Source organism: Manis javanica, chromosome 8 (assembly GCF_040802235.1).
Source record: "Manis javanica isolate MJ-LG chromosome 8, MJ_LKY, whole genome shotgun sequence".
NCBI classification, from domain to species: domain Eukaryota; kingdom Metazoa; phylum Chordata; class Mammalia; order Pholidota; family Manidae; genus Manis; species Manis javanica.
The window spans coordinates 33,088,697-33,112,549 of NC_133163.1; the positions used below are offsets into that span (position 1 = coordinate 33,088,697).

Sequence of the window (23,853 nt, forward strand, 5' to 3'; positions counted from 1 at the left end):
AATTTACATTCCCATGAACAGTGTAGGAGGGTTCCCCTTTCTCTGCATCCTCACCAGCATTTGTTGTTTCTTGTCTTTTGGACGTTGACCATCCTAACTGGTAAGTTCACCCTTTTATATCAAGAGGCAGTAGATTCTACATTTTTCCAGTTGATAAACGAAGGAACAGGTATTAAATATGTCAAGTTTTTTAAGTAACTGTGAAAAGGACCAAAAACCTACCAGTTTACCAGAAATGGAGAAGAAGAAAAAAATAACAGAAACCACTCTATGAAGCAAGGGGTGGAATTTAAGGCAAAATAAAAATATATCTAAAGATACCTCAGATTTGAGGTATGAAATAAAAGCTTATTAAAAGAAAAAGAAACTCAGACTAGGGAGAAAAACAAATTTAACATCAAATTCTATACTTCTTTCAAAGTCTAATAATTAGGATGGAGGAAATACCCACTTGACACTGTGGGCAGCAGAAATTAAAGAAGCCCTTACTTCAGTAGGAGTCTCACCCACTCTTAAGTGCCATGGCTTCTCTGACGGTTTACAGCAGTGGTTTCAAAGTACACATTTGTTCTCCCCATCCCTGGGTTCAGGTGCACCCATTCTAGAGAATAGCTGCCTTTGTGCCCATATGCTGATGGGAATGGATTCATTTCATGTGTTTCAAATGCCTGGTTTGAAGAGTATTCTTCTACTGTTTTTAACTCATACCTTCTTCTGATAGACACTTAAATAAATAAACAAATGTTTAAAAACAAAACACACCATGTATTTCAAATGCATAATACATATGATACTGAATATCACATAGTCCACTCTTGTATACCCCATCCCAACTAGGGCGAAAATCACTGATGTACTGAGTCCCTTTCTGGGGAAGTTGGTGGACAAATCAGAACCTACAGGGTGTTTTGCTAGAACTATGATACAAGATTCAAGACTCCTGAGTATAGGACTGTTTCAGGCAGCCCTAGATAAATGGTCAAACTCCCTGGTCTCTCTGTCATTATAAGATTTTGTAGTCATCAGGTGTCAGGAGTAAGATTATGGGCAGCAGTCCTAGTAGTCAAAATAAGAGCCCCTTCTCAGCCCAGGGAGAGGATTTCAAGCCAAGGAGACTAGAATCCACATGAAGGGCCGAGATGGCCTGCCCAGCAGCACCTCCACGGAATGGTAGGGATGTGACCTCTGCACTGACCAGCAGTGTAGGCCATTGATAATCTCTACCCTCTCTCCCAAGCAAGCAGGGTTCAAAAGAACCAAAATGCAGATGTGTATCTTGTGAGCTCCCAACATTCAATATAAAGGCCTTGCCTCAAATAGAAGACCTGAGGGTTCTAAAGTGTCCCTATTTCACATATTAATAATATCTAATGATGAGTGCCTGTAAAATTCCAGACACCATCCTAAGCCATATTACTTTGGTTATTTCATTTTATCCTTAAAACTCTCTGTTATTATACCCATTTTACAGGTGAATAAATTAAGGTAGAGTAACTTGCCAAAGGTCATAGAGCTCTGAGTGTTGGAGTTAAGATTCAGAGAGTCTGATTCCAGAGCTTTCTCTCATAGTGTCTACATACCTCTCATTTCTCATTATCAGATTTCACATTTGAAATAAAATAGAAAACTTTTTGGCAACAACTATTCATAGTAAGATCCAGTGGAGCCTCACTACCTTGCCCTTTTCCTCTCTGTAGCTACATCAGCAAGGTAGATGTACTGAACATCTTAGTTGCTGCTGCCTATCGCCACCTGCCGTCTCTGGATCAGATCTTGCAGCCAGCTGCAGTAACCAGACTAAGGAACCAGCTTTTGGAAGCTGAGTACTACCAACTGGGCATCGAGGTAAGGCAAACAAAGCTAACATCTCCCCGACTGTAATGAATTGCCTTTGGCAAACCTTACAAACAGGTTTTGCCATCTCTTAGTTGCCCTTAGCCATGGGAAAATATCTAGGGCATGGTATTTGCCAGTGTGGGAGTAATGGCAGGTGGATTGGGCCTGGGGTGCGGGGTGATGATTGGCAACAATGAGGAAAAAATAGGTCTTTGGGACTCTTGGGCCTGAACGTAGGGATCTCTCACTAAAAGGAGCGGTTTTTCCTCCAGGTCTCCACCAAGACTGGCCTTGATCCCACTGGGGCATGGCATGCTTGGGGCATGGCCTGCCTTAAAGCTGGGAACCTCACTGCTGCGCGGGAGAAGTTTAGTCGCTGTCTGAAGCCCCCTCTTGACCTCAATCAGCTGAGTCATGGCTCAAGACTGGTACAGGATGTGGTTGAGTACCTGGAGTCCACAGTGAGACCACTCCTCTCCTTGGTAAGAGCACAAGAGGCACAGGGGCAGCTCAGAGAGGGAGGCCCAGGAGCAGTAATGGCCTAGGGAAAGGATCAGCTTCCACTCAGCTGCCAGTGGCAGTCCTGGCTCAGAGCTTCCAGGTCTGGATTTTGTTCTTTCCATTATATATAATTAGATAAGTAACTGTATATGTTTAGATAAGTAATACAGAGTCAATTTTTTTTTTAACAGCAAACTACAGAAAGCTGTTTTTCAAATTATAAAAATCACATATAATCGCATATCCAGATTTAAGTGGTATTTAGATTCCAGTGAATTTTCTATGTTGGTTCTTGAATGAAATTGGTGTTATACAGTATTATATAGAATTTTGAATCCTGCCTGGTTTCCTACCTTTAAAACGCATTGTGAGCCTTTCTACATTGTTAAATATTCTTTGAAAGCAATATTTTCAGAGGCTGCTGAGAACTTTCTGAGTTCCATTTTCCTTTCACACTCTCTCTTTTCCTGTCAGCAAGATGATGATTATTTAGCTACCTTGAAAGAATTGGAAGCTACCCTTAGGACCCAGAGCCTCTCTCTCGAGGTGATTCCTGAAGGGAAGATCACGAACAACACCTACTACCAAGAATGCCTCTTCTACCTGCATAACTATAGCACCAACCTGGCCATCATCAGCTTCTATGTGAGGCACAGCTGCCTGCGGGAAGCGCTGCTGCATCTCCTCAACAAGGTGGGACACGCAAACACAGCTCCAGACAGCAGTGCCCGCCCTGCCCGCCTGGGTCAGCCTGCTCAGCTTTAAGGGGGATGATAACTTAAACCTAACTCTGAGATCATCTCTGGCAGAATCAAGCCAAGTGGAAAATTCTGTCTACACATATGATTTGATGAGTGTGTAGCAAGTCTTAAACTGGATCCCAAATTGCCCTTATGACTGGCAATGACAGATTTCATCTCTTCTCCCCAAAAATACAGCAGAATCCAAGAGTTAATAAGAGCATAGTCTCTGGAAAGAAAGTTTTGGTATAAGTGGTGTCTTGGGCAAATTGCTCAACCTCTTTCTGTTTCCACGTACCTCCCACCAGCTCTGGGACTGTCCCACTGCTGCCCCAGCTGCTCGTCTACTCAGAGTTGTTCCCACGGGGCCAGTAAGCCCCCATGGCATGGCAGAGATCCTATATTTAGGCCCCAGACATCTAATGGAAGGAGACTGTGCTCCCTTATTTTTTTTTTATACTCAATATGTGTAGTTTGGATTTTTATTAAAACCATTCTTCCAAAACAATTTTCTTGAAATAAAATAATTTTTTTTTGTTCTTGAACAGTATTTACTAAGGTATCATTGATATACAATCTTATGAAGGTGTCACATGAGCAACATTGTGGTTTCAACATTCACCCATATTACCAAGTTCCCCCAACACACACATCCCATTGCAGTCACTGTCCATCAGCAAAGTAAGATGCTATAGAGTCACTACTTATCCTCTCCGTGCTGCCCTGCCTTCCCCGTGCCCCCCCCTCCATGTTATGTGTGTTAATCATAATATCCCTTAATCCCCTTCTCCCTCCCCCGCTCCCAGCTCCTTCCGTTTGGTAACTGTAGTCCTTCTTGGAGTCTGTGACACAGTCTGCCGCTGTTTTGTTCCTTCAGTTTAGCTTTGTTGTTATCCTCCACAGATGAGTGAAATCATTTGTTACTTGTCTTTCTCCGCCTGTGTGCTCCCCTTATTTTGTACTGACATACTCTGTCCTCCTCCCCCAGGCAGCAAAGGCACCACTGAAGTGTGTTGGTTCTTTGGACCATTGTTAAGCAAAGTCAGGACTGTTTCACTATGACCCTTTGGCATTCCCTTTTTTATCTGAAATATCCATGAAAATTTTCTGAGGAATTAGCTGGATTCATACCAAATTTCATATAAAATTAAAGGAGCTTAAGGTATAGCCTAATTTCAGTCTGCCATCCAAATTCAAAATGGCAGCCAATAAAAGTTTACAAACGCATATCTCCTCTAGGATTGCTCTAAGTGAAGTCAACAATTCATAGAATCATGGTCACCGTACCCTACAGGACAGTGAGAGGGAAATATTTTCACTGCTACCTAAAGTACTAACTGTTTCAGCTATCCACCGGGTTTCAAGAAGGTTATATTATTTGGAGTTTCATTGCTAACATTTCCTTTTCCTCAGTTTCCAAATGAGTTCTGCGGTATATCTGCTTCTCTAAGCACAAACTGAGAATGGAAACCAGCCAGTTCTGTTTCTTCTAACTGATGACTAGTACAAGAGAGTTAAGCTGCTTACTTGCTTATCTTGGTATAAGCTGATGACAGCATTCCCCCTGCTTTACAATGGTCAGACCTAGGAACAAAGCCTTTTTTTATCTTTTTTTTTTTATTAAGGTGTCATTGGTGTACAATCTTATGAAGGTTTCACATGAGCACCATTGTGGTTACTACATTCACCCATATTATCAAGTACCCCCGCACCCCATTGCAGTAACTGTCTGTCAGCGTAGTAAGATGCCATAGAGTCACTATTTGTCTTCTCTGTGCTATACTGCCTTCCCCGTGAGCACCCTACATTATGTGTGTTAATAATAATGCCCTTTAATCCCCCTCTCCTTCCCTCCCAGACCACCCTCCCCCACCCCACCCCTTTGGTAACCACTGGTCGTTTCTTGGAGTCTGTGAGTCGGCTGCTGTTTTGTTCCTTCAGTTTTTGCTTATTATACTCCACAAATGAGTGAAATCATTTGGTACTTACTTTTCTCCGCCTGGCTTATTTCACTGAGCATAATACCCTCTAGCTCCATCCATTTTGTTGCAAATGATAGGATTTGTTTCTTCTTATGGCTGAATAATGTTCCATTGTGTATATGTACCACATCTTTATCCATTCATCTACTGGTAGACACTTAGGTTGCTTCCATATCTTGGCTATTGTACATAGTGCTGAAATAAACATAGGGGTGCATATGTCTTTTTGAATCTGAGAAGTTGTTTTCTTGGGGTAAATTCCTAGGAGTGGGATTCCCAGGTCAAATGGTATTTCTGTTTTTAGTTTTTTAAGGAAACTCCATATTGCTTTCCACAGTGGTTGAACTAATTTACATTCCCACCAGCAGTTGTAGGAGGGGTCCCCTTTCTCTTCATCCTCGTCAGCATTAGTTGTTCCTCATCTTTTGGATGTTGGCCATCCTAACTGATGTGAGGTGATATCTCATTGTAGTTTTAATTTGCATTTCCCTGATAATTAGCGATGTGGAACATCTTTTCATGTGCCTGTTGGCCATCTGAATTTCTTCTTTGGAGAATTGTCTCTTCAAATCCTCTGCCCATTCTTTAATGGGGTTATTTGCTTTTTGGGTGTTGAGGCATGTGAGTTCTTTATATATTTTGGATGTTAACCCCTTATCGAATATGTCATTGATGAATATATTCTCCCATACTGTAGGGTGCCTTTTTATTCTGCTGATGGTGTCCTTTGCTGTACAGAAATTTTAGTTTGATATAGTCCCACTTGTTTCATTTTTCCTTTTGTTTCCCTTGCCCAAGGAGATGCGTTCAGGAAAAAGTTGTTCATGTTTATATTCAGGGGATTTTTGCCTATGTTGTCTTCTAAGAATTTTATGGTTTCATGACTTACATTCAGATCTTTAATCCATTTCGAGTTTACTTTTGTGTATGGGGTTAGACCATAATCCAGTTTCATTCTCTTACATGTATCTGTCCAGTTTTGCCAATACCAGTTGTTGAAGAGGCTGTCATTTCCCCATTGTATGTCCATAAAGCTGCCTTTTTTCTTTTTATTAAGATATCATTGATGTACACTCTTATGAAGGTTTCACAAGAAAAACAATGTGATTATTACATTCACCCTTATTATCGAGCACCCCCCCCATGCCCCATTGCAGTCACTGTCCATCAGTGTAGTAAGATGCCACAGAGTCCCTATTTGTCTTCTCTGAGCTACACTGTCTTCCCCGTGACCTCCCACACACCATGTACACCAATCATGATAGCCCTCAATCCCCTTCTCCCTCCCTCCCCGCCCACCCTTCCTCACCCTTCCCCTTTGGTAACCACCAGTCCCTTCTTGGAGTGTGTGAGTCTGCTGCAATTTTGTTCCTTCAGCTTTGCATAAAGCCTTCTTTTTATCTCCTGTAAACACAGTTATCCTTGAACTGAAATATTTTACCTTAATTCTCAAGCAAGTAAGGAATAACAACACCAAAAATTACAAAACTATAGCCATTCGGCTGGAGCATGGAGCACACTCTGTTGCCAGTCTCATTCCCTGCCCTTTTCACCCTTTGCCTATCACATGCCCAGAAGGAGCTTTCTAAACCACAATACATGTTATTTGTGTTATGTTAGTCAGGATTCATTTTATTCCCGCCTAAAAGGCCTTCAGTAGATCCCTATGGCCACAGGATGAGGTCTAATTTCCTTAGCATGTGTACAGGGCCCACCAGGATCAGGCCCCCTTATTTCTTTTTTTTACTTTCACCATAGATCCTATCTATACCCTATATCAGACTTAACCAAATTACTTAAATTTTCCTGAATGTACCATACACATTCTTCCTTGGAGGAGTCTGCTTGTGCTGTAGCCCCTACTTAGAGTGTTTCCTTGAAAAACTGTGCTTCCAGACCCTTTCTGTTGAGCATTCACAAAACATCCAAGCAACATGAGTCACCTCTTCCTATATATCTGCATTGTACCTAGAATATAGCTCTGTTACTGCATTTATCCCACTGGATAAAATTTCCCACTGGAAACTGTCCGCTTCAATTGTGTCTTCCTTTCTGAACCAAGAAGGACTATATTTTACCTATCTGTGTATTCAGGCCCCTGGCCTAGTGCCATTTATGAATGAATAAGTGGATAGGTAAATGGGTGAAATGGAACTTCTTAAAGTATTGCTCTTCTGAGAACTTCTACATTTCCTATGGCATTGTTCCCCTTGCTTCTTAGTCTGCCCTACAACTTTTAGATGAGGTCTGGATTCTCAGTTACGAACATCCAGATTTGGAAAAAATAGCCCTCACCCACTGTGGATATTGTCAGAGCCCAGATCTCCACTTCTAAACAGCTTATGCCCAGTGCTGCTAGGCTGGCATGGTATGCTACCATGAGCTTACAGCCATCCTTTACTCTCCATTAGTAACTCATAATCTGAAGTATAAATGCCCAGGTGATTTTCTTTTTATTATCTAGTAGGGTCTTATGAGACCAGGTCTCTGAACTACAGATGAGCTTCATAAGCAAGGGGATTAGTATGTGTGTTTACTTTTATGAGGAGTGGGTACATAATGTTTATCATTTATTAATCCAAGATATTACATAGTTAGGGACTGACTATTCTGGGCCCTAAGATACAGCAGTGAAAGAAAAAAAAGACAGAAATATCTGCCCTCATAAAACTTAAGTCATAGTAGGGAGAGGGACAATAACAAAGTAAATAAAACAGTGTAGGTGATGAATAATAAATAAAGTGGGGGATGGGGAAGGGATGAATTGTGCAGTTTTAAACAAGATCCCTCAGGAAGATGACATCTGATTAGAGGCCTGTAGAAGGTGGAGAGTGAGCCTTGCCATAGCAGAGCGAGTAACAAGCACAAAGGTCAAGGTGGCTTCAACAAAGTGATCTAAGCAAAGGGTAGTAGCAGAGAAGGTCAGAAAGGTAACAGGGGCCAGATCTTATATATAAGGCCTTGTAGACATTGTGAGGACTTTGTGCTAAGTGAGAAGGAAAACCATTGGAAGATTTTGCAGAGGAGTAACATGATCTGACTTATGTTTTAATGGAATCACTCAAATTAATTGGCATTAGTCAAAAAGGAGGTGGGAGTGTAAGCTGGTAGACCAGAAAGGAGACTATTACAGTAATCTAGGTAGGTGATGATGATGGCTTGGGCCTGGGGGATACCTGGGGGCAGTGAGAAGTGGTCAGATATATAGATGTGGCATGTGTTTTGATGATAGAGCCAATAGGAATTGCTAATGAATTTGATGTGAAGGAAAGATGACCAAGGTTTGGGACCTGAATATCTATCTAGAAGAACAAAACTGCCTTCTGAGAAAGGGAAGACTGCAGAAAAAGTAGATTTGGAAGAAACAATCTGGAGTACAGTTTTAAATGTATTAAGTTTACAAGGTAGTTGAAAGGACGTTTTGAGCAGGCAACTGTATGTAAGTTGAATATATACTTCCTGAGCTGGGGAGGAATGAATAGGCTGGAAATAGGCACTTAGGCCTAAGCGGCAAACAGATAAGATTTAAAGCCTTGAGACTCTATGAATTTACCACAACAGTGAGTGGAGGTAAAAAAGAAAAGTTTTCTGCTAAGCCTTGAGGAGATTAGGAGGAATAAGCTAAGGATATTGAGGAGGAATAGCCAGAGAAGTAGGCAAAAAACCTGGAGAGAGTGCTGTCCCAGAAGTCAAATAAAAAGTTTCAAGGAGAAGGAAGCCATCAGCTATAATAGAATCTGTTTACAGATAAAATGGAAAACAAGGACTAAGAATTTTAGATTTAAAGATTAGAGGTCATTGGTGACCTAAGGGGCAGTTGCGACTGCGTCATGGTTTAAGAGGGGGTCCAAGAGACAAGTAGAGGAGAGAAACTGGAGGATGTGTAGGAGCTTTTCTCTACAGGGAAGGAAAGAAGTGGAGCCATACTAGAGTAGGATTCTCAAAGGTATGTGTGACACGCAAGAAGTTAAGAAGCACTACTATAGAGGATGCTAAAGGTATAATATAAGGGGAAGGAAGTTCAGGGTGGATCCCAGTGCCAGAACCAGGCTCAAGACTTGACTTTCTGCTTTGCCTGACTCCAGGAGAGTCCTCCAGAACTCTTCATAGAGGGCATTTTCCAGCCAAGCTATAAAAGTGGGAAGCTACACACTTTGGAAAACTTGCTAGAATCCATTGATCCAACCTTGGAGAGCTGGGGAAAGCATTTGATTGCTGCCTGCCAACATTTACAGAAGAAGAACTACTACCACATTCTGTACGAACTGCAGCAGTTTATGAAGGTAATAGCAGCACTGTCCTGCCTTCTACCTTTGTGCTGATTCCCTGCCAGGCAGGGAGGCTGCATGAGGTGAGGGAACAAGACTGGCATTTGGTCCCTAGCCTTGCTGTTTGACCAGCTCTAGGGCAAATACATGTTGCTCTCTAGCAATGTTAAATAGCATTAGGATTTCCATCTTCATCCTCAGAGGTAAACCTCAATCTTGTCAGTAATGACATTCTTCAGAATACAAGGAATGTAGAGGTTAGAAAGAGGTATATGGTAGTTTCAAGATCAGCATGAGGCATGAATGCAGAATTCATAAGGAATGGTGTAAAAGTAATAGTTTCTAGAGAAGAGGTATAATGGGAGAGTGAATGTTTCTCCCAGTCTGTCTGAAGGTTGCCAATACTAAATCACAGAGAAACTGAGTTATTCAGCACCAAAATAAGAGTGAATCCAAGTTGAATGGAGAAATAGAAGTCCTTTTGTAAGATCTCTGCTGTGGCAAAACAATATCATACCCAAGAGGTCAGCCAGTCAGTTCGCTGTAGGATCTCCTGGGCCTGGGAGTAACTGATACAAAGTAGTTGTACCATCGGTGGTGGGAGTGGGTGCTGGTAACCAGACCTCATGGCTGGGAATCTGGTCAGAATTCTCACACCCCCTACCCTCCAATATCCCAGGTCTCCTCTGACCTGAACATCACTTTCTTCCTCTAGGACCAAGTCCGGGCCGCCATGACCTGTATTCGCTTCTTCAGTCACAAAGCAAAGACATATACAGACCTGGGAGAGAAGCTGTCTTGGCTGCTTAAGGCCAAGGACCACCTGAAGATCTACCTCCAAGAAACCTCCCGCAGCACTCGAAGGAAGAAAACCACCTTCTTCCAAAAGAAGATGGCTGCAGCTGATGTGTCGAGGTAGCTCGGGGTTCAAGGAACAACTAGGGTGCAACAGAAAGGCTGGGGCTGAGCGTCTACTGGTGACGAAGCTGCTCGTGCACATTCCTGGGCCCTTGGGAAAAACACACAAACATCTAAAGTGAATCATTCCTGGGTGCCAGTTAACACAAGCCAGGGAAGCCTACAGAGGAGCTTGTAGGAGACGAGACTTGGGGGAGGATTAGGATCACGTGTGACAATCAGACTAAATTCCAAACCCCTTACAATAGGCAGAAAGGTCCTGTGTGATCTGGCCCCTGCCCTGTCCATCTTTATCTTGTACTGCTCTTCTCCCTTGCTGAGCATCAGTCACACCGGCCTCCTGGAGACTCCTCAATGCACAAAGTCCTTCCCTCCTCTCAGCCTTTTTCCTTGCCAGTCCTTCCACTTAGAACACAGCATGCTCCACCTCTACCATTTGTTGCCTTCATAGGCCCAGTCACTTCATAAGCATTGCTATTTGACCAATCCTAGCCTATGTTCTGTTGATTATTCATCTCTCTTCTAGCCTATGAACTCTGTGAGCATAGGGTTCATTCATGTCTTTCTTGACCTTTGTTGCTGTTAGCAGTACATAAGTTCTCAATAAATACTTGTGATTCTAGGATTGGACCTCAGCCAGTTCCACAGAGCACCTTAACTATTACTGAGTCTGTGCAGGGCACTAGACCCCCTGTTTTTGTCTTGTCATAACTGCTCAGAGGGTGTTTTGGATCTCTCCTCCCTCCACATCATTTCTTTTGCCTTTTGCACTGCCATCCCTTACCCCTCCCGTAGCCCCTCAGAAGGCTACACTGTGCACCCCCATCACTACAGGCACATGAACACGCTTCAGCTGCAGATGGAAGTAACCAGGTTCCTACATCGGTGTGAAAGTACTGGGACCTCTCACATCACCACCTTACCTTTGCCAACCCTGTTTGGAAATAACCACATGAAAATGGATGTTGCCTGTAAGGTACGGACAGTGTTTCAGACCTCTGCTAGACTGTTCTGCTCTTTCAAAACACTTACCACAATTGTAATGTCTAGTTATTATTCAACTTGTTTGTTTGACAGCTGCCTCCCCACTAGAATGTGAGCTACAGAAGGCTGGAGATCCAGTCCATTTTGACTACTCTTGTTTTTCTAATGCCTAATACTTAGTAGAGTCTCAGCAAATATTTGTTGAATGAATGAAGGCCCTCATTCTTGATTGAGGGGCTACTGCAGTAATTATTTCTTCTTAAGCACCTATCCCTCTCCTTTTCAGGTCATGCTAGGAGGGAAAAATGTAGAAGATGGCTTTGGAATTGCATTCCGTGTTCTACAGGTATGACTCTTGGATCACTCAAGATTATACCAAAGGCAATCAGTTCTGTGAGAGAATATCCCACAAAAAGCAGATCTCCTTGTACATCGGGATGAAATCAAGGAGGTGGCTATACAGAACTTGGTTAAATTCAGGACTCCAGGCCATTTTGCCAAAAGCCAAGGAACCAATTCCTTAAAGCTGTCCAAGAAATACCTGCAACCAGGGCCAGAACAGTTCCCCACAGCAGTTTCCCTGCAGAGCCTCTGTGCAACCCCGCAAGGGGGTAGAGGAGGTGGGCAGGGGGATCTCCTGGGTGGCAGGAGGAGCCACTGGCAGGAAGGGCTCCCCCTCCATCCTGTCTGCCCTGAAGTACATTTTCTGTTGCTTGAGATAAGAGGACCCAGGTGTGGCTGTGGCGCTGGAGCAGAGGCTGGAGCAGGGCACTGAAACCACGGGCATGTTCCTCCAGATGACCCCCCACCGCACAACTCCCAGCAGACACCCTAAGAACCATCACTCTCTGGGCAGGCAGATTCTTGAACGCATTGTGTATGTCCTCATAAATGATCAGTCAGATTTCTTTTTTCCTCCCCTATTCTGTGTTGGACAAAGCTCTTCACACATGATAACCCATGTGGGAGGCCCTGTGGTAACGATCGTCCTAGACCAGACTTGAGTGTTTTTCTGGTAGTTAACAGCAAATCAGTCTTGTGGTGAATTTTTCTGTTTCTGAACACCAGGGCACCTCTTAACAGAGCACAAATGTCCACAGCAGCAAGTGCCAGCCCCTAACATCCTTCCCCGAGAGAAAGGCGACTCAGAGGGAGCATGAACTAGTCGGGAATTTGATGAGAAAGTTTTCAGAAAGTGACACGGCAGCAAGTGAGATGTACCATTTGAGATTTTAAGGTTACAATTTTTATGGCTGCTTCTGAAATATCTGCCCAACTCCAAGAGGAACTTTTTGCTTTTTTTTTATTTGTTTGTCATATAAATGTTTACTATTGTGACTACAGTCAATTTGGCCTATCCCCACCAAGCATAGTGGGAGCTTTTCAGATGTTGCCTACCACCCTAAGCCTGCCATCCCACATCTGTTCTAGGACTTTCAGCTGGACGCTGCCACGACCTACTGCAGAGCTGCCCAGCAGTTGGTAGAGAGGGAGAAATACAGTGAGATCCGACAACTAGTCAAGTGTGTCATTGAGTCAGGCATGGCAGCCAGAAGTGATGGCGACACGATCCTCCTCAACTGCCTGGAAGCGTTCAAGAGAATTCCACCGCAGGTGCACTCTTATGGTCCTTGGCTCCTCTGTCTATTTCAGTGTGTTCACACTCCCCTCTTCATATTTCTGTTCCACAGAAAGTACCTGACACCCTACAAAATCCCTCTATCTTTCTAACCCCTCTATAATAACAGCCTCACTCCAGTCAGCCCTTCCCTGGAAAGGACAGTCATAGAGATGACTCTATACCTGGAAAGTGTCCCTCCACAGCTGTTGGCCATTATTGTTTGTGCCTACAAATGTCTGTGGACCAAGGTAGTCAAGCTTCTCCCTGTGATTATAGTGGATGTCAGAGTAGACCCGCAGATGGCCCTCGAAGCATGCTGCCTGGGAAATCGTCCCCCTGTGGCTTCTTTGTCGGGTGAGCAAAGCCACATCCCATTGGTGAAGGCCAAGGACAGACCTCTTGGGAACTGTTCTTTTTTCTCAAGTTCCCAAGCTTAGTGTTATTGTTAGCTTTTTTTTGTTGTTCTCATTGCAGGAGTTGAGTTCTGACTCCACCCTGGAGTCAGAACAGCTGTGCTGAGACTGGATAAGGTCGCAGCTCCCACATTGAGGACTCTTCTCCCTCTCCTAACTGCTGTGTTTCTCTTGTGCACAGGAGCTGGAGGGCCTGATCCAGGCAATACACAGTGATGACAATAAGGTGAGCAGAATTGTCCCCAAACCTGGTGATGCTCATGCACAGCACTTGGGACTTGCCTATTCATTTCTATCCCTTGCTCCCCACCACAGTTCCTTTCAGCCTGTATCTAAGCTTCTTTGAGTTCCAGAGCTTGAGCTCAGCCCACATAGGGGTGTAAAAGGGAGAAAAGAGGGAACATGTGAACATTGACTGCACTAGCCTTTGCCTTCCCATTTCTTTATGACTGAGACAAAATCCCCCGGGCTACTCTTGAATCTCCATTTTCTGTGGTGGTCTTCTCTCAGAGAGCCCTAGGAAATCCTTCACTGTCAGCTTCAGGTTGCGTGACTGAATGGGCAGGCATTGCTTTATCCCAGAGGGAAAAGGTTACCCTCTACAGTAAAAAAATGCCTCACCCAACTCTTGACCAACAAATATCCACTGGTGTCTCCTTCTCCAGAGCAGCCCTCTTGCCAGAGTCCAGTGACACTTCCCTGTTTAGTAAGAAATCGGTGAACCTTTGCTCTCCATTCCCTTTGCAAGGAGTGCCAGGCAGAATAAAAATATTCCCACCTGCTCCTATTTGTGGCTAACCACAGGCTTAATCCACCTGCCATCAGGAATAAGGCCCACGGGCCAGGCAAAACATGAGAAAACCAAGCCAGATTGCCCGGGCTACTAGCAGTGGAATGATCGAGCATCTGAGTCCATCATGAAGAAAACTAATGTCAAGCACACAGCTTCTTAAAACAGCCACAGAGCTGCTCTCCATGGCAGTATTGCTCATCGCTGTACTGGATTTGCAGGGCCTTTTTCAGTTGAGGGGTGAGGGAGAGCATGTTATTAGTATTTCTTCATTTAATTTTGCAACATCCAGATGAGGTCCTATGGAAAGGATGGAATTCTGACATTCTGAATTGTGGAGAAATGCTTTTCTAGAATATGAATGAGAATCCAACAGCCAGACTAGACCCCCAGGTTCCCTGGTTCCCCGACTCCAGTCCTTTTCCAAGCCTCAGTGACCCTCCCACTCAAAAGCACAGAGGCTGTGTCCCTGGGAAAGATGTGCACAAAAATCTAGACAGTCATTACCACTTTTTCCATTTTTTTCTCTCAGTAGCTATTCTAATGCACTTAAAGTGATTTCAAGCCATAGATGTCTTGCCAAAAACCAGCTTCATTCAGTTCCCATTCCAGACTTTCTTGTAAAATATTCTCCTTCAGGTAGGAAGTTTGCCTGCCAACTTATGATAGTATGTTTAACATATATAGGTGCTAACTGGAATCGAAGGCCTGGAGAGCTAACATCCTGGGGCAGCAGGTAGATTTCCAAATACCCGACTTGATCACTTTAGTGAGCTCAGAGTATGCCATACATCTTCTAGCTTCAGGGGATTACCTGTAATTGAGCTTAGGAAAGAAAGACTTCAGTGACCAAGACAACAGGGAGATAGAACGATGAAACATGGTGAGAGTATAGAGTCCAACCAGCAGGAGGGACCATCACAGCAGAAAGGCAGCTGCCAGAAGCTAGAAGGCAGCTGGTGTGAGCCTGGTAGGCTGGCCTAGAACACTGGTAAAGCACTGTTGTGCTGGTGAGATTGGAGCCAGGGAAAGAAGGGGGTCTTGTCTCCACTAAGCTGGGAATAGATGGAGGGTCTCAGACTATGAGAGAGCACCCAAAACTAAGCTGCCTCTGATCTAAACAGCAAAAGTCAATCTGGGATTAGACCTTAAGTAGACTTTTTCTAATTGTGTGTATGCTTTTTCTTCCCTAAATTTCCTATTAAAAGAGTTTAGATTCAGCAAGTTGAAAACAGAAAATAGTGAGGTAGAACTCTATGTGCCCTTTGTAGGAAAGAGACATGAGGGTTTATTCATTCATTCATGCATTTAATGCATATTTATTGAGCACCTACTACATGCCAGGCCAGGAATGCAAAGGATAGAAAAAGCAGGTATCAATCCAGTCCTCATGTAGATTAAAGTCTGGTCAAGGACAAGACATCAATCAAATAATCACCAAAGAGCTATAAAGTCACAATTTGTGAGTGCTGACAATGCAGATGCTGAAGCTAGAAGGAAGCTGGAGAGTCCAGGACAGTGAAGAGGAAGGCGCCAGAGGGAATGGGCAGAGCCTAGATTCTGCCTGCCTGTCTGCCTCCTTCTTTTTGAAATTCTTAGGTTATCTGTGGTAGCTTTCTATAGTACAAAATACACAGTGTAATAGCTTAGTGTCCAGAATATTTAAAGGGTTGCCCTAATATAAAGAAAGGCAAGAACCCAAGTATTAATTTGGTAGGTGAGAGGTGCTCTCATCTGCGCAGGCTCTTCTGACCCGCTTCTGTGTGTGTCAGTGATTCATTCATGATGGTTTCCCTTCGGCTGTCTCTTACTCCCTATCACCAGGTTCAGGCCTACCTGACATGTTGCAAACTGCGTTCAGCCTACCTGATAGCCGTGAAGCAGGAGCACTCACTGGCCACAGCCCTCGTCCAGCAGGTGCAGCAGGCCGCCAAGAGCAGCGGTGATGCAGTAGTGCAAGACATCTGCGCCCAGTGGCTTTTGACAAGCCATACCCGGGGTGCTCACGGCTCAGGCTCCAGGAAGTGACCGTGAGCAGCAGGGCCTGAGAACGACAGGACGGGAGCGATGGAGATGAACTCCACTTCTTCCTCCTGTGCAGAGGGATGTCTCTGGCTGTGCCCCAGGTCGGAATGAGCTGGATTGGACCTTCTTGCCATCTTGGGCAAGGACAGGCCCTTTCACGCAAGTGCCATGTTTCTGTAAAATTGTGGAATGTGTGTGTTTGAAGTTGGCCAGTTCTTCCTACCTCAGAGTGAGTGAGTTTGTGTGCATACTCCTGTGTACTCATGTTTATGCCCAGCATTTCCGAACAAATCAAACTCTCCCCACTGTACAGAGGCACTTTACTTTAGACTTCTGCAAGTCTGAAAACCTTCCCTGCGTTTTGGTTCTTAACCCGGGTCATCCTGTTTGTACACAGTCCCCTCCATGTGGAGATGCTCCAGTAGCTCCTGGTAACTAAGGATTTTACAGAGAATTTTAGAGCAGCACCACAGAGATCGCCTCCTTCCCTTTCCTTGAGTTCCAGAAATACAGAGATGGCTCTGGGGCAAGTGCTTCCTGTGGAATGAAACTGTTCTGGGTCTCCTGCCACAAGCACAGGGAGTTACCAGGAGTTTGGAAGAGTCTGAACAGAAGGGTCCTCAGGTGCTGGCATCTGAAAGCTGTGGCTGCATGCAGGTGGTCCAGCCCCTGCCCACAATAGCAGGGGCACCATTGCATTCATCCAGTGTGGAGAGCAAGGCCAACTTCTCCAAACAAGTTGGTGGGGGGACTTGCTAACAGGCCCAGGGTGTTTTGTGAATATCCCTGCTGCAGAATAAAAGAATGTGGTTCCTTCTTTGAGAGGCTGGGAAGAGAAATGGCAACCAGGATTCTGGGGCTGAATGGCTAGACTTTGCCTGCTTGGGTTACACTTAAATTGGTTAGGGAACTACTCCCTCTTCTCTTCTGCTTCTCTACAGTCTCCCCAGACTGCAGGATGGATATGCAAAGATCGAGCATCATTAAGAAGGTAGTGCACTTCTTTGTCTTAACAGAGGGAGTCAAGGGTGGGCTTCCAGAGAGAAGCCCAGGAGAATGAGGGGGAAATGAATAAGTCCCATCCAGGTGTTAGAAAACTAGGTGAAGTACTCCTTTAATATGCACTGGCTTGTCTTCCCAACCCAAGATGTGACAGTGTTTTAGAAAAGGTCTGTTGCGCCCATTGAATTGGATTTGCAAAAAAGGAGCTTAAGAAAAGCTCTGCAGCCCTGAGCTTCCCACCAGCTAGAGCTCAGCCTGTTGATGTCACATTTGCTGTGGAGACAAACCAGAAAAGAAAGCCAAAGTCAGTATCTCTGGTGCTTAGAAACCCTGTGGATTTCACTCTGAAGCAAGTGTTCTGATTGTAAGATAAACAACTATTATGGGCATCTGTGAGATGCAGAGTTTTAGTCCTCTTAGAGAGGACAAAGACTGCAAGGGAAGTACTAGAAGCAGCTTTTCCTTCTTTGAGTCTTAGAGTGCATCTGTCTCCCAGGAAATGTCATCCCTTGGCATCTGCTTGCCCTCCTAAGTCCGCCCTTTTTGCACTGAACATAATAAGCACTTTATATAAATAGGTTGGAAATCTTGCAGCCCTTAATTTGGGATGTGAAGACCAGATCTTCCTGACTTTTTCCTCTAACTAGTTGCACTATAAAATAGGCAACCATTGACTAGACTGACATAAGATCAGGTTTTGAGCATCGTGCTGTGGTCTCCAACAAAAAACAAACTAGTGTACATGTTGAAGGGTTGAGTGATTTACTACAAGCAGCCACAATAAAGTGTCCTACAAGTTCCTTGGCTTTGTGACTCCTTTGTGCTGTGTCACCCTTCCCTTCCTTTTTGCCTTGGAGTTCTGTCAGGAAGGAAAAAGCGCGTGGAACAGATCAGATGGCCTTCCACTCTTGAACTTCTCTAAATGATTGCCATGATGACTAATGACTCTTTGGTTAGAATCTGCCTCAAGTTTCCTATGTGTTAAAAACTATTAGTGTACTTTGTACCACCAGAAAACTTTTTTTGCTTCAGTTGGGGTGGTGGTAGAGATAGGTCAAACATTCACCAGCTGTAGAAGGTAAATGAAAATTCCCTCCCATTCCTGTCTCCTCAGCCCAGTCCCCCCTCCCAGAGGCCACCAATGTTAACAGTTTCTAGCATATAGGTCCAGAGCTATGTTATGCATAAACAAGCAATAATGACTAAAGTGTTCCATGGTGGAAATACTTCATAATTATTTAACCAATCTCTGTTGATGGACATTTTTGGTTGTTGCCATCTTTTGCCACTAAAAATTATGCTTCAGTCAGTTATCTCATCTCAAAAACCCTGGGTCAGAGGATATGTGCATTTTGATAGCAATTAACTCGCCCACCAGCAACACAGGACAGTACCTGCTTTCTCACACCCTTTCTTCAATAGTTACCAAACTATGTGGATCTTTGCCAGTCTGATGATTGAAAAACAGTACTCTTAATTTTTTAAAAAGCTGTTTGATATTTTTAAATCCTGTATGTCTTTAATGTCAACCAAATTATGAGTCTTTGAGACCAGGTGTAGGGTCTTTGGGGAAAGTAGAGCTCAAACGTAGCTCTCACTATTTTCTTGCCACCCTCTCAGAACCTGTGTTCGCAGAATGATACCCGAGCGAGTAGCATTGCTGCCATCGTCTCCTTTCCCCTGAAAGACGATCTCATCCACTTTCTCATTAAAACAACTTTAAAAACAAACACAACAAACATAAAGTAATGATGAAAGGAGCCCTGGAAACTACCTGTTGTGGACATGGCACAAACATATCAGAACTAAGGACATTGAAACACTCAATCTAAATCCAGGATAGAGGCCCACTGACCACAATAAGAAACCTGAGACACGCCAAAGTTAGCAGGTTTCTTTGGCTGGAGTTTAAGCAATGCAGACCAAATGCTGTTAGACTGTTTCATACCTGAGCAACGGAATAGCCATTGTCACAGGGACCTTGACTGAAATGGCCTATTCTTGGTCATCCTCTCTTCCATACTGACTAACGTATCTTTGAAACTTCCAGTTCTTCTACAACAAATTCACTCAACATTGGCTACTGGATGGCTTCTGTGGTGAGGTGCTTTCCTGCTCCCTTTTTCTTCCTGTTAGTATTTCTGCTTGGAACCTTTCCTTCACCACCTCTACTACTTCACCCTCCAGCCCACTTGTTGGCAAAACCCTTTCTTAAGCCCATTTTAAATGCCATCTCCCCTACAAATAATTTGCTTCTGTGGCTATACTTCCTCATCATCCCATTTATGGGCTGAAATTCCTCAAGGTTCTATCCATTCTCTCTTTACACTGTTAGACTGTCCCATACAATCCCACAGCTTCAGCAAGTATCTTGGGGGGAAACGTCCCCCTTAACTCTTCCACATCAGACCTGTCTTTTGACTGCTTCCTGGTACTCAGCCACATGACTGACCTGCACCTAAAACTATTAGCACATCCAGCATGGAACACATCCTATTCCACTCACGAACCTGATCTTTCTCCTTCAGTGATTATTAGTATTAACTAATGTTATTACTCCTGTGCATGCTGCCCTGGGGTACAAACCTCCGTGTTTCTATTGACTAGTTTCCCTCCCCTCCGTCATTCAACAAACATTCAAATGACTACGTGCATAGAGCACATATTCAGTTGAAAGTCAAGTCCTGTCACAGGGTGCCACACAAGGAGAATAGATGGCTAACGCCCGAGATCCTGAACTCCCCATAGGGTTACAAGCAGATTTTAAGGGCAAAATTGTGGGGAAGGGTTGCAGGGTGTGCGATCGGCTCACACCCATTCCTCTGATTGTTCAGTGGTGCGGTGACAGGACTGTTTCAGGAATCTTAGTTATGAGTCTCTGGCTCCACCTGGTCTGGGCTCTGCATGCTTGTTATCAAGAGGTGGCCCATCTGGTGGATGTCTAAGTTCCTGTAAAACACCTCAAGGATACATGAGTCCAGAGTGTATAGACTAAGAGTCCTGTGTCTGTTTTAGTTTGCTTTACCTTGGTTTCCAAACTCCTGCTTTCTCTCATCTCTAATTACCCAGTCTAATTTCCAGACTCTGGGTCATGATCAAGGGAGTCGGGCTTCTCTTTGCTCATGAGAAGTCTGAGGGGCTTCCTCCAGCCTTCCTCAAAAGGGAGCTTCACATATGTGGAGTTACATATGAACAGTAATGCCCTGTGACACAGGCAAGATGGGCTCCTTCCTTCAGACATGTACTTTAAACAACCTTACATGTCACAAAAATGCACAAGAAACTAGTAAATGTATTTAAGAATATATGGACATCTATGTTTATTAGGCTCTGGCACTCAGTTCTGATATAACACAACCTTAAACGTCTCTCATGACTAACCCTTTTAAGTCCCAGGGAAACATGTCTCGCATCCGAATGCTTTGAAGGTGTGTAGATTGTGCTGCTGCTTCCGAGTGCAGAGAGGATTTGAACAGAGGAAGCAATTGGGAAGGAGAAAGTTTAACTTGTCAAATTCTTTCTCAGCACGAGCATAATAGATGCCTGCATTAAAATGGATATTATTTTGAGTAGAGCTGAGTGATTGTTTCTTGTCTTTCAAGAAACAATCACTATGTGCTTGCAGTACTTGTATATGGAGACTAAATAAGCAAAATGTATTACTTTTAAATAAGTCGACATGTACAAGTAAAGGAAACATGCATACAGTATGATATGCATTGTTTACAATGGCAAATGGACATTGAACATTAGAATTGTGAATAGTTTTATATATTTATTTTTATTAAAGTAACATTGATATACAATCTTATGATGGTTTCACATACACAACACAGTGGTTCAGCATTCACCCATATTATCACATCCTCACCCCCTCCATTGCAGTCACTGTCTATCAACATAGCCAGATGTTACAGTCATTAATTATATTCTCCATGCTGTACTACTGTCCCTGTGACCTGCCTTACTGTGATTGTGAATTATTGTGCCCCTTAATCCCCTTCTCCCTCCCCACCTACTCTCCTCAATCTCTCCCCTTTGGTAACCACTAGTCCCTTCTCAGTATCTATGAATCTACTGCTATTTTGATCCTTCTGTTTTGCTTTGTTTTTATACTCCACAAATAAGTGAAATCATTTGGTACTTGTCTTTCTCCACCTGGCTTATTTCCCTGAGCATAATACCCTCTAGCTCCATCCATGTTGTTGCAAATGGTAGGATTTGTTTTCTTTCTATGGCTGAATAACATTCCATTGTGCATATGTACCACATTTTCTTTATCCATTCATCTATTGATGGACACTTAGGTTGCTTCCATATCTTGGCTATTGTAAATAGGGCAACGATAAACATAGGGGTGCATATATCTCTTCAAATCAGGGATCTTGTTTTCTTCAGGTAAATTTCTAGGAGTGGAATTACTGGGTCAAATGGTATTTCTATTTTTAGTTTTTTGAGGAACCTCCATATTGCTATTCACAATGGTTGTACCAATTTACATTCCCACCAACAGTGTAGGATGGTTCCCCTTTCTGTGCATCCTCACCAGCATTTGTTGTTTCTTATATTTTGGATGTTGGCCATCCTAACTGGCGTGAGAGGTGTTACTCATTGTGGTTTTAATTTACATTTCCCTCATGATTAGCGATGTGGAGTATCTTTTTATGTGCCTGTTGGCCATTTGTATTTCTTCTTTGGAGAAATGTCTGTTTAGGTTCTCCACCTTTTTTTAATTAGGTTATTTGTTTTTTGGGTGTCGAGGTGTATGAGTTCTTTATATATTTTGGGTGTTAACCCATTATCAGATAAATCATTTATGAATATATTCTCCCATACTGTAGGATGCATTTTTGTTCTGCTAGTGGTGTCCTTTACTGTACAGAAGCTTTTTAGATTGATATAGTCCCACTTGTTCATTTTTTTATTTTGTTCCCTTGCCCAAGGAGATATGTTCAGGAAAAAGTTGCTCATGCTTATATTCAAGAGATTTTTACCTGTTTTCTTCTAAGAGTTTTATGGTTTCATGACTTACATTCAGATCTTTAATCCATATTGAGTTTACTTTTATGTATGGAATTAGACAGTAATCTAGTTTCATCCTCTTACATGTAGCCACTTACATCCTCAACACCAGTTGTTGAAGAGGCTGTCATTTCCCCATTGTATATCCATGGCTCCTTTATCATATATTAATTGACCATATATGCTTCTGTTTATATCTAGGCTCTCTATTCTGTTCCATTGATCTATGGGTCTGTTCTTATGCCACTACCAAATTGTTTTGATTACTGTGGCTTTGTGGTACAGCTAGAGGTCAGGGAGCATAATCCCTCCAGCTTTGTTCTTCTTTCTCATGATTGCTTTGGCTGTGAATAGTTATATTTTTATAAAATTTTATTGAATTAAAAAAAACTGAAAAATGTAGCTTTATTTAAAATGATTTATATAATAATTTTATGTAAAATATTGATATCCATAGCTATAATGTATTCTACCTTGTCATTTTGTTAACTTGAATGTCTTAGAAGAAAACCTAAGACATTTAAAAATAATTTTTACTTCTGCATTTAATTCACATTTTTATGAAATACATTAAACTGCATACACTTTAAATATATTTTGGACTTTTTTTTATCCTTTCACAGAATATGGGATGATTATAACAAGTAATTAATGATTTTATTGAGATGAAAGCCATGTGGAACAGTGCCACCGTCTCAGTCTCATTACTGCACTGGACTGTGACATGAGCAAGAAATAAAGTTTTACTTATTAAGACCCTAAAATTTAACATTCCTCTCATCAGAACAAGTTGTATTTCATGTTCTATAGTGTTTTCAGCTAACTTTTGGCTAATAGATGTCATACATCTATATGTAGAAAAAATAGACTCTACACATAGATTAAAATTTGATGAACACCTATGAAAATATACCAGAACTATTAAGTCTCTCTGCTAGGATGTTAGGTCAGTTATCCCCACGAATGCTGAAATTAATAGAAGATGACAAATCTTTTGGGTAGAGAAAAATACATTAAAACTGGTATCAAAATTTCACTTTGGAGATGAGGAAATTGAAGGTAACAAAAGTAGGTCACAAAAACATCTGCCTTAGATGAGCAGAAACAGTGGGAAAAAAGTAAGTTATAAATGGTAAAATACCAGCAATTTTATGTGGTTCCACATAATGCTATTGTATCATTCATGACATAGACTTCAACAGTAAGGACAATTTATTGTGTTATATAAAAAGAAGTCTCAAAGGAAGGCAGCGTCAGTCTTGGTTAAGTCAGTGACTCACAACTTTATCATCAGCAACTCAGGCTCTTGCCATTCTTCCTTCCACGATCCTTGTTCTCTGAGGCAGCTGAGCTCCCCTGATGAGTCATAAGGGTAGTAGATTCAGATGTCACATTCAGCCACGACAACGTCCAACAGAAGACAGAAAATGTCTTCCCATGTCTCACTTTTTGGTCAGTGAGGAAGCCTCTACCATAAGCTACCGTAGAGACTCCTTCCACATCCCATGGGCCATGAACAAGGCATATGCCTTGTCCGTAACCAACCACTTGCAAGGGAAATGCGGCCACCATGATTGTCTTGGTTTAAAGCCCCAGCTGCACATCAGAACTCACCCAGTACTTTCAAAAACTTTTGCCCATAGATAGAACAATTAAATGAATCTCTGAGGTTAAGACCTAGGCATTGGCATTTTATAGGTTTTAAATACAGCTAGAGTTAAGAACACTGCAATACATTAATTAGAGTCAAG

The 23,853-nt window shown here is 42.8% G+C and overlaps 1 protein-coding gene across 2 annotated transcripts in view; it reads left to right on the forward strand.

Moving 5' to 3' along the window:
- Positions 1-17,884, forward strand: part of ZFYVE26 (zinc finger FYVE-type containing 26) — a 64,561-nt gene extending 46,677 nt beyond the window's left edge. For both annotated transcript variants that reach the window (XM_037002681.2, XM_073242225.1), the window contains exons 33-42: positions 1,698-1,845; positions 2,109-2,318; positions 2,812-3,030; positions 9,145-9,342; positions 10,043-10,242; positions 11,080-11,221; positions 11,516-11,575; positions 12,661-12,843; positions 13,445-13,489; positions 15,878-17,884. In XM_037002681.2, the coding sequence (XP_036858576.2) occupies positions 1,698-1,845; positions 2,109-2,318; positions 2,812-3,030; positions 9,145-9,342; positions 10,043-10,242; positions 11,080-11,221; positions 11,516-11,575; positions 12,661-12,843; positions 13,445-13,489; positions 15,878-16,081 (1,609 nt within the window). In that variant the 3' untranslated portion in view covers positions 16,082-17,884. The remainder of the gene's footprint in view (positions 1-1,697; positions 1,846-2,108; positions 2,319-2,811; positions 3,031-9,144; positions 9,343-10,042; positions 10,243-11,079; positions 11,222-11,515; positions 11,576-12,660; positions 12,844-13,444; positions 13,490-15,877) is intronic.
- Positions 17,885-23,853: the final 5,969 nt, after the last annotated feature.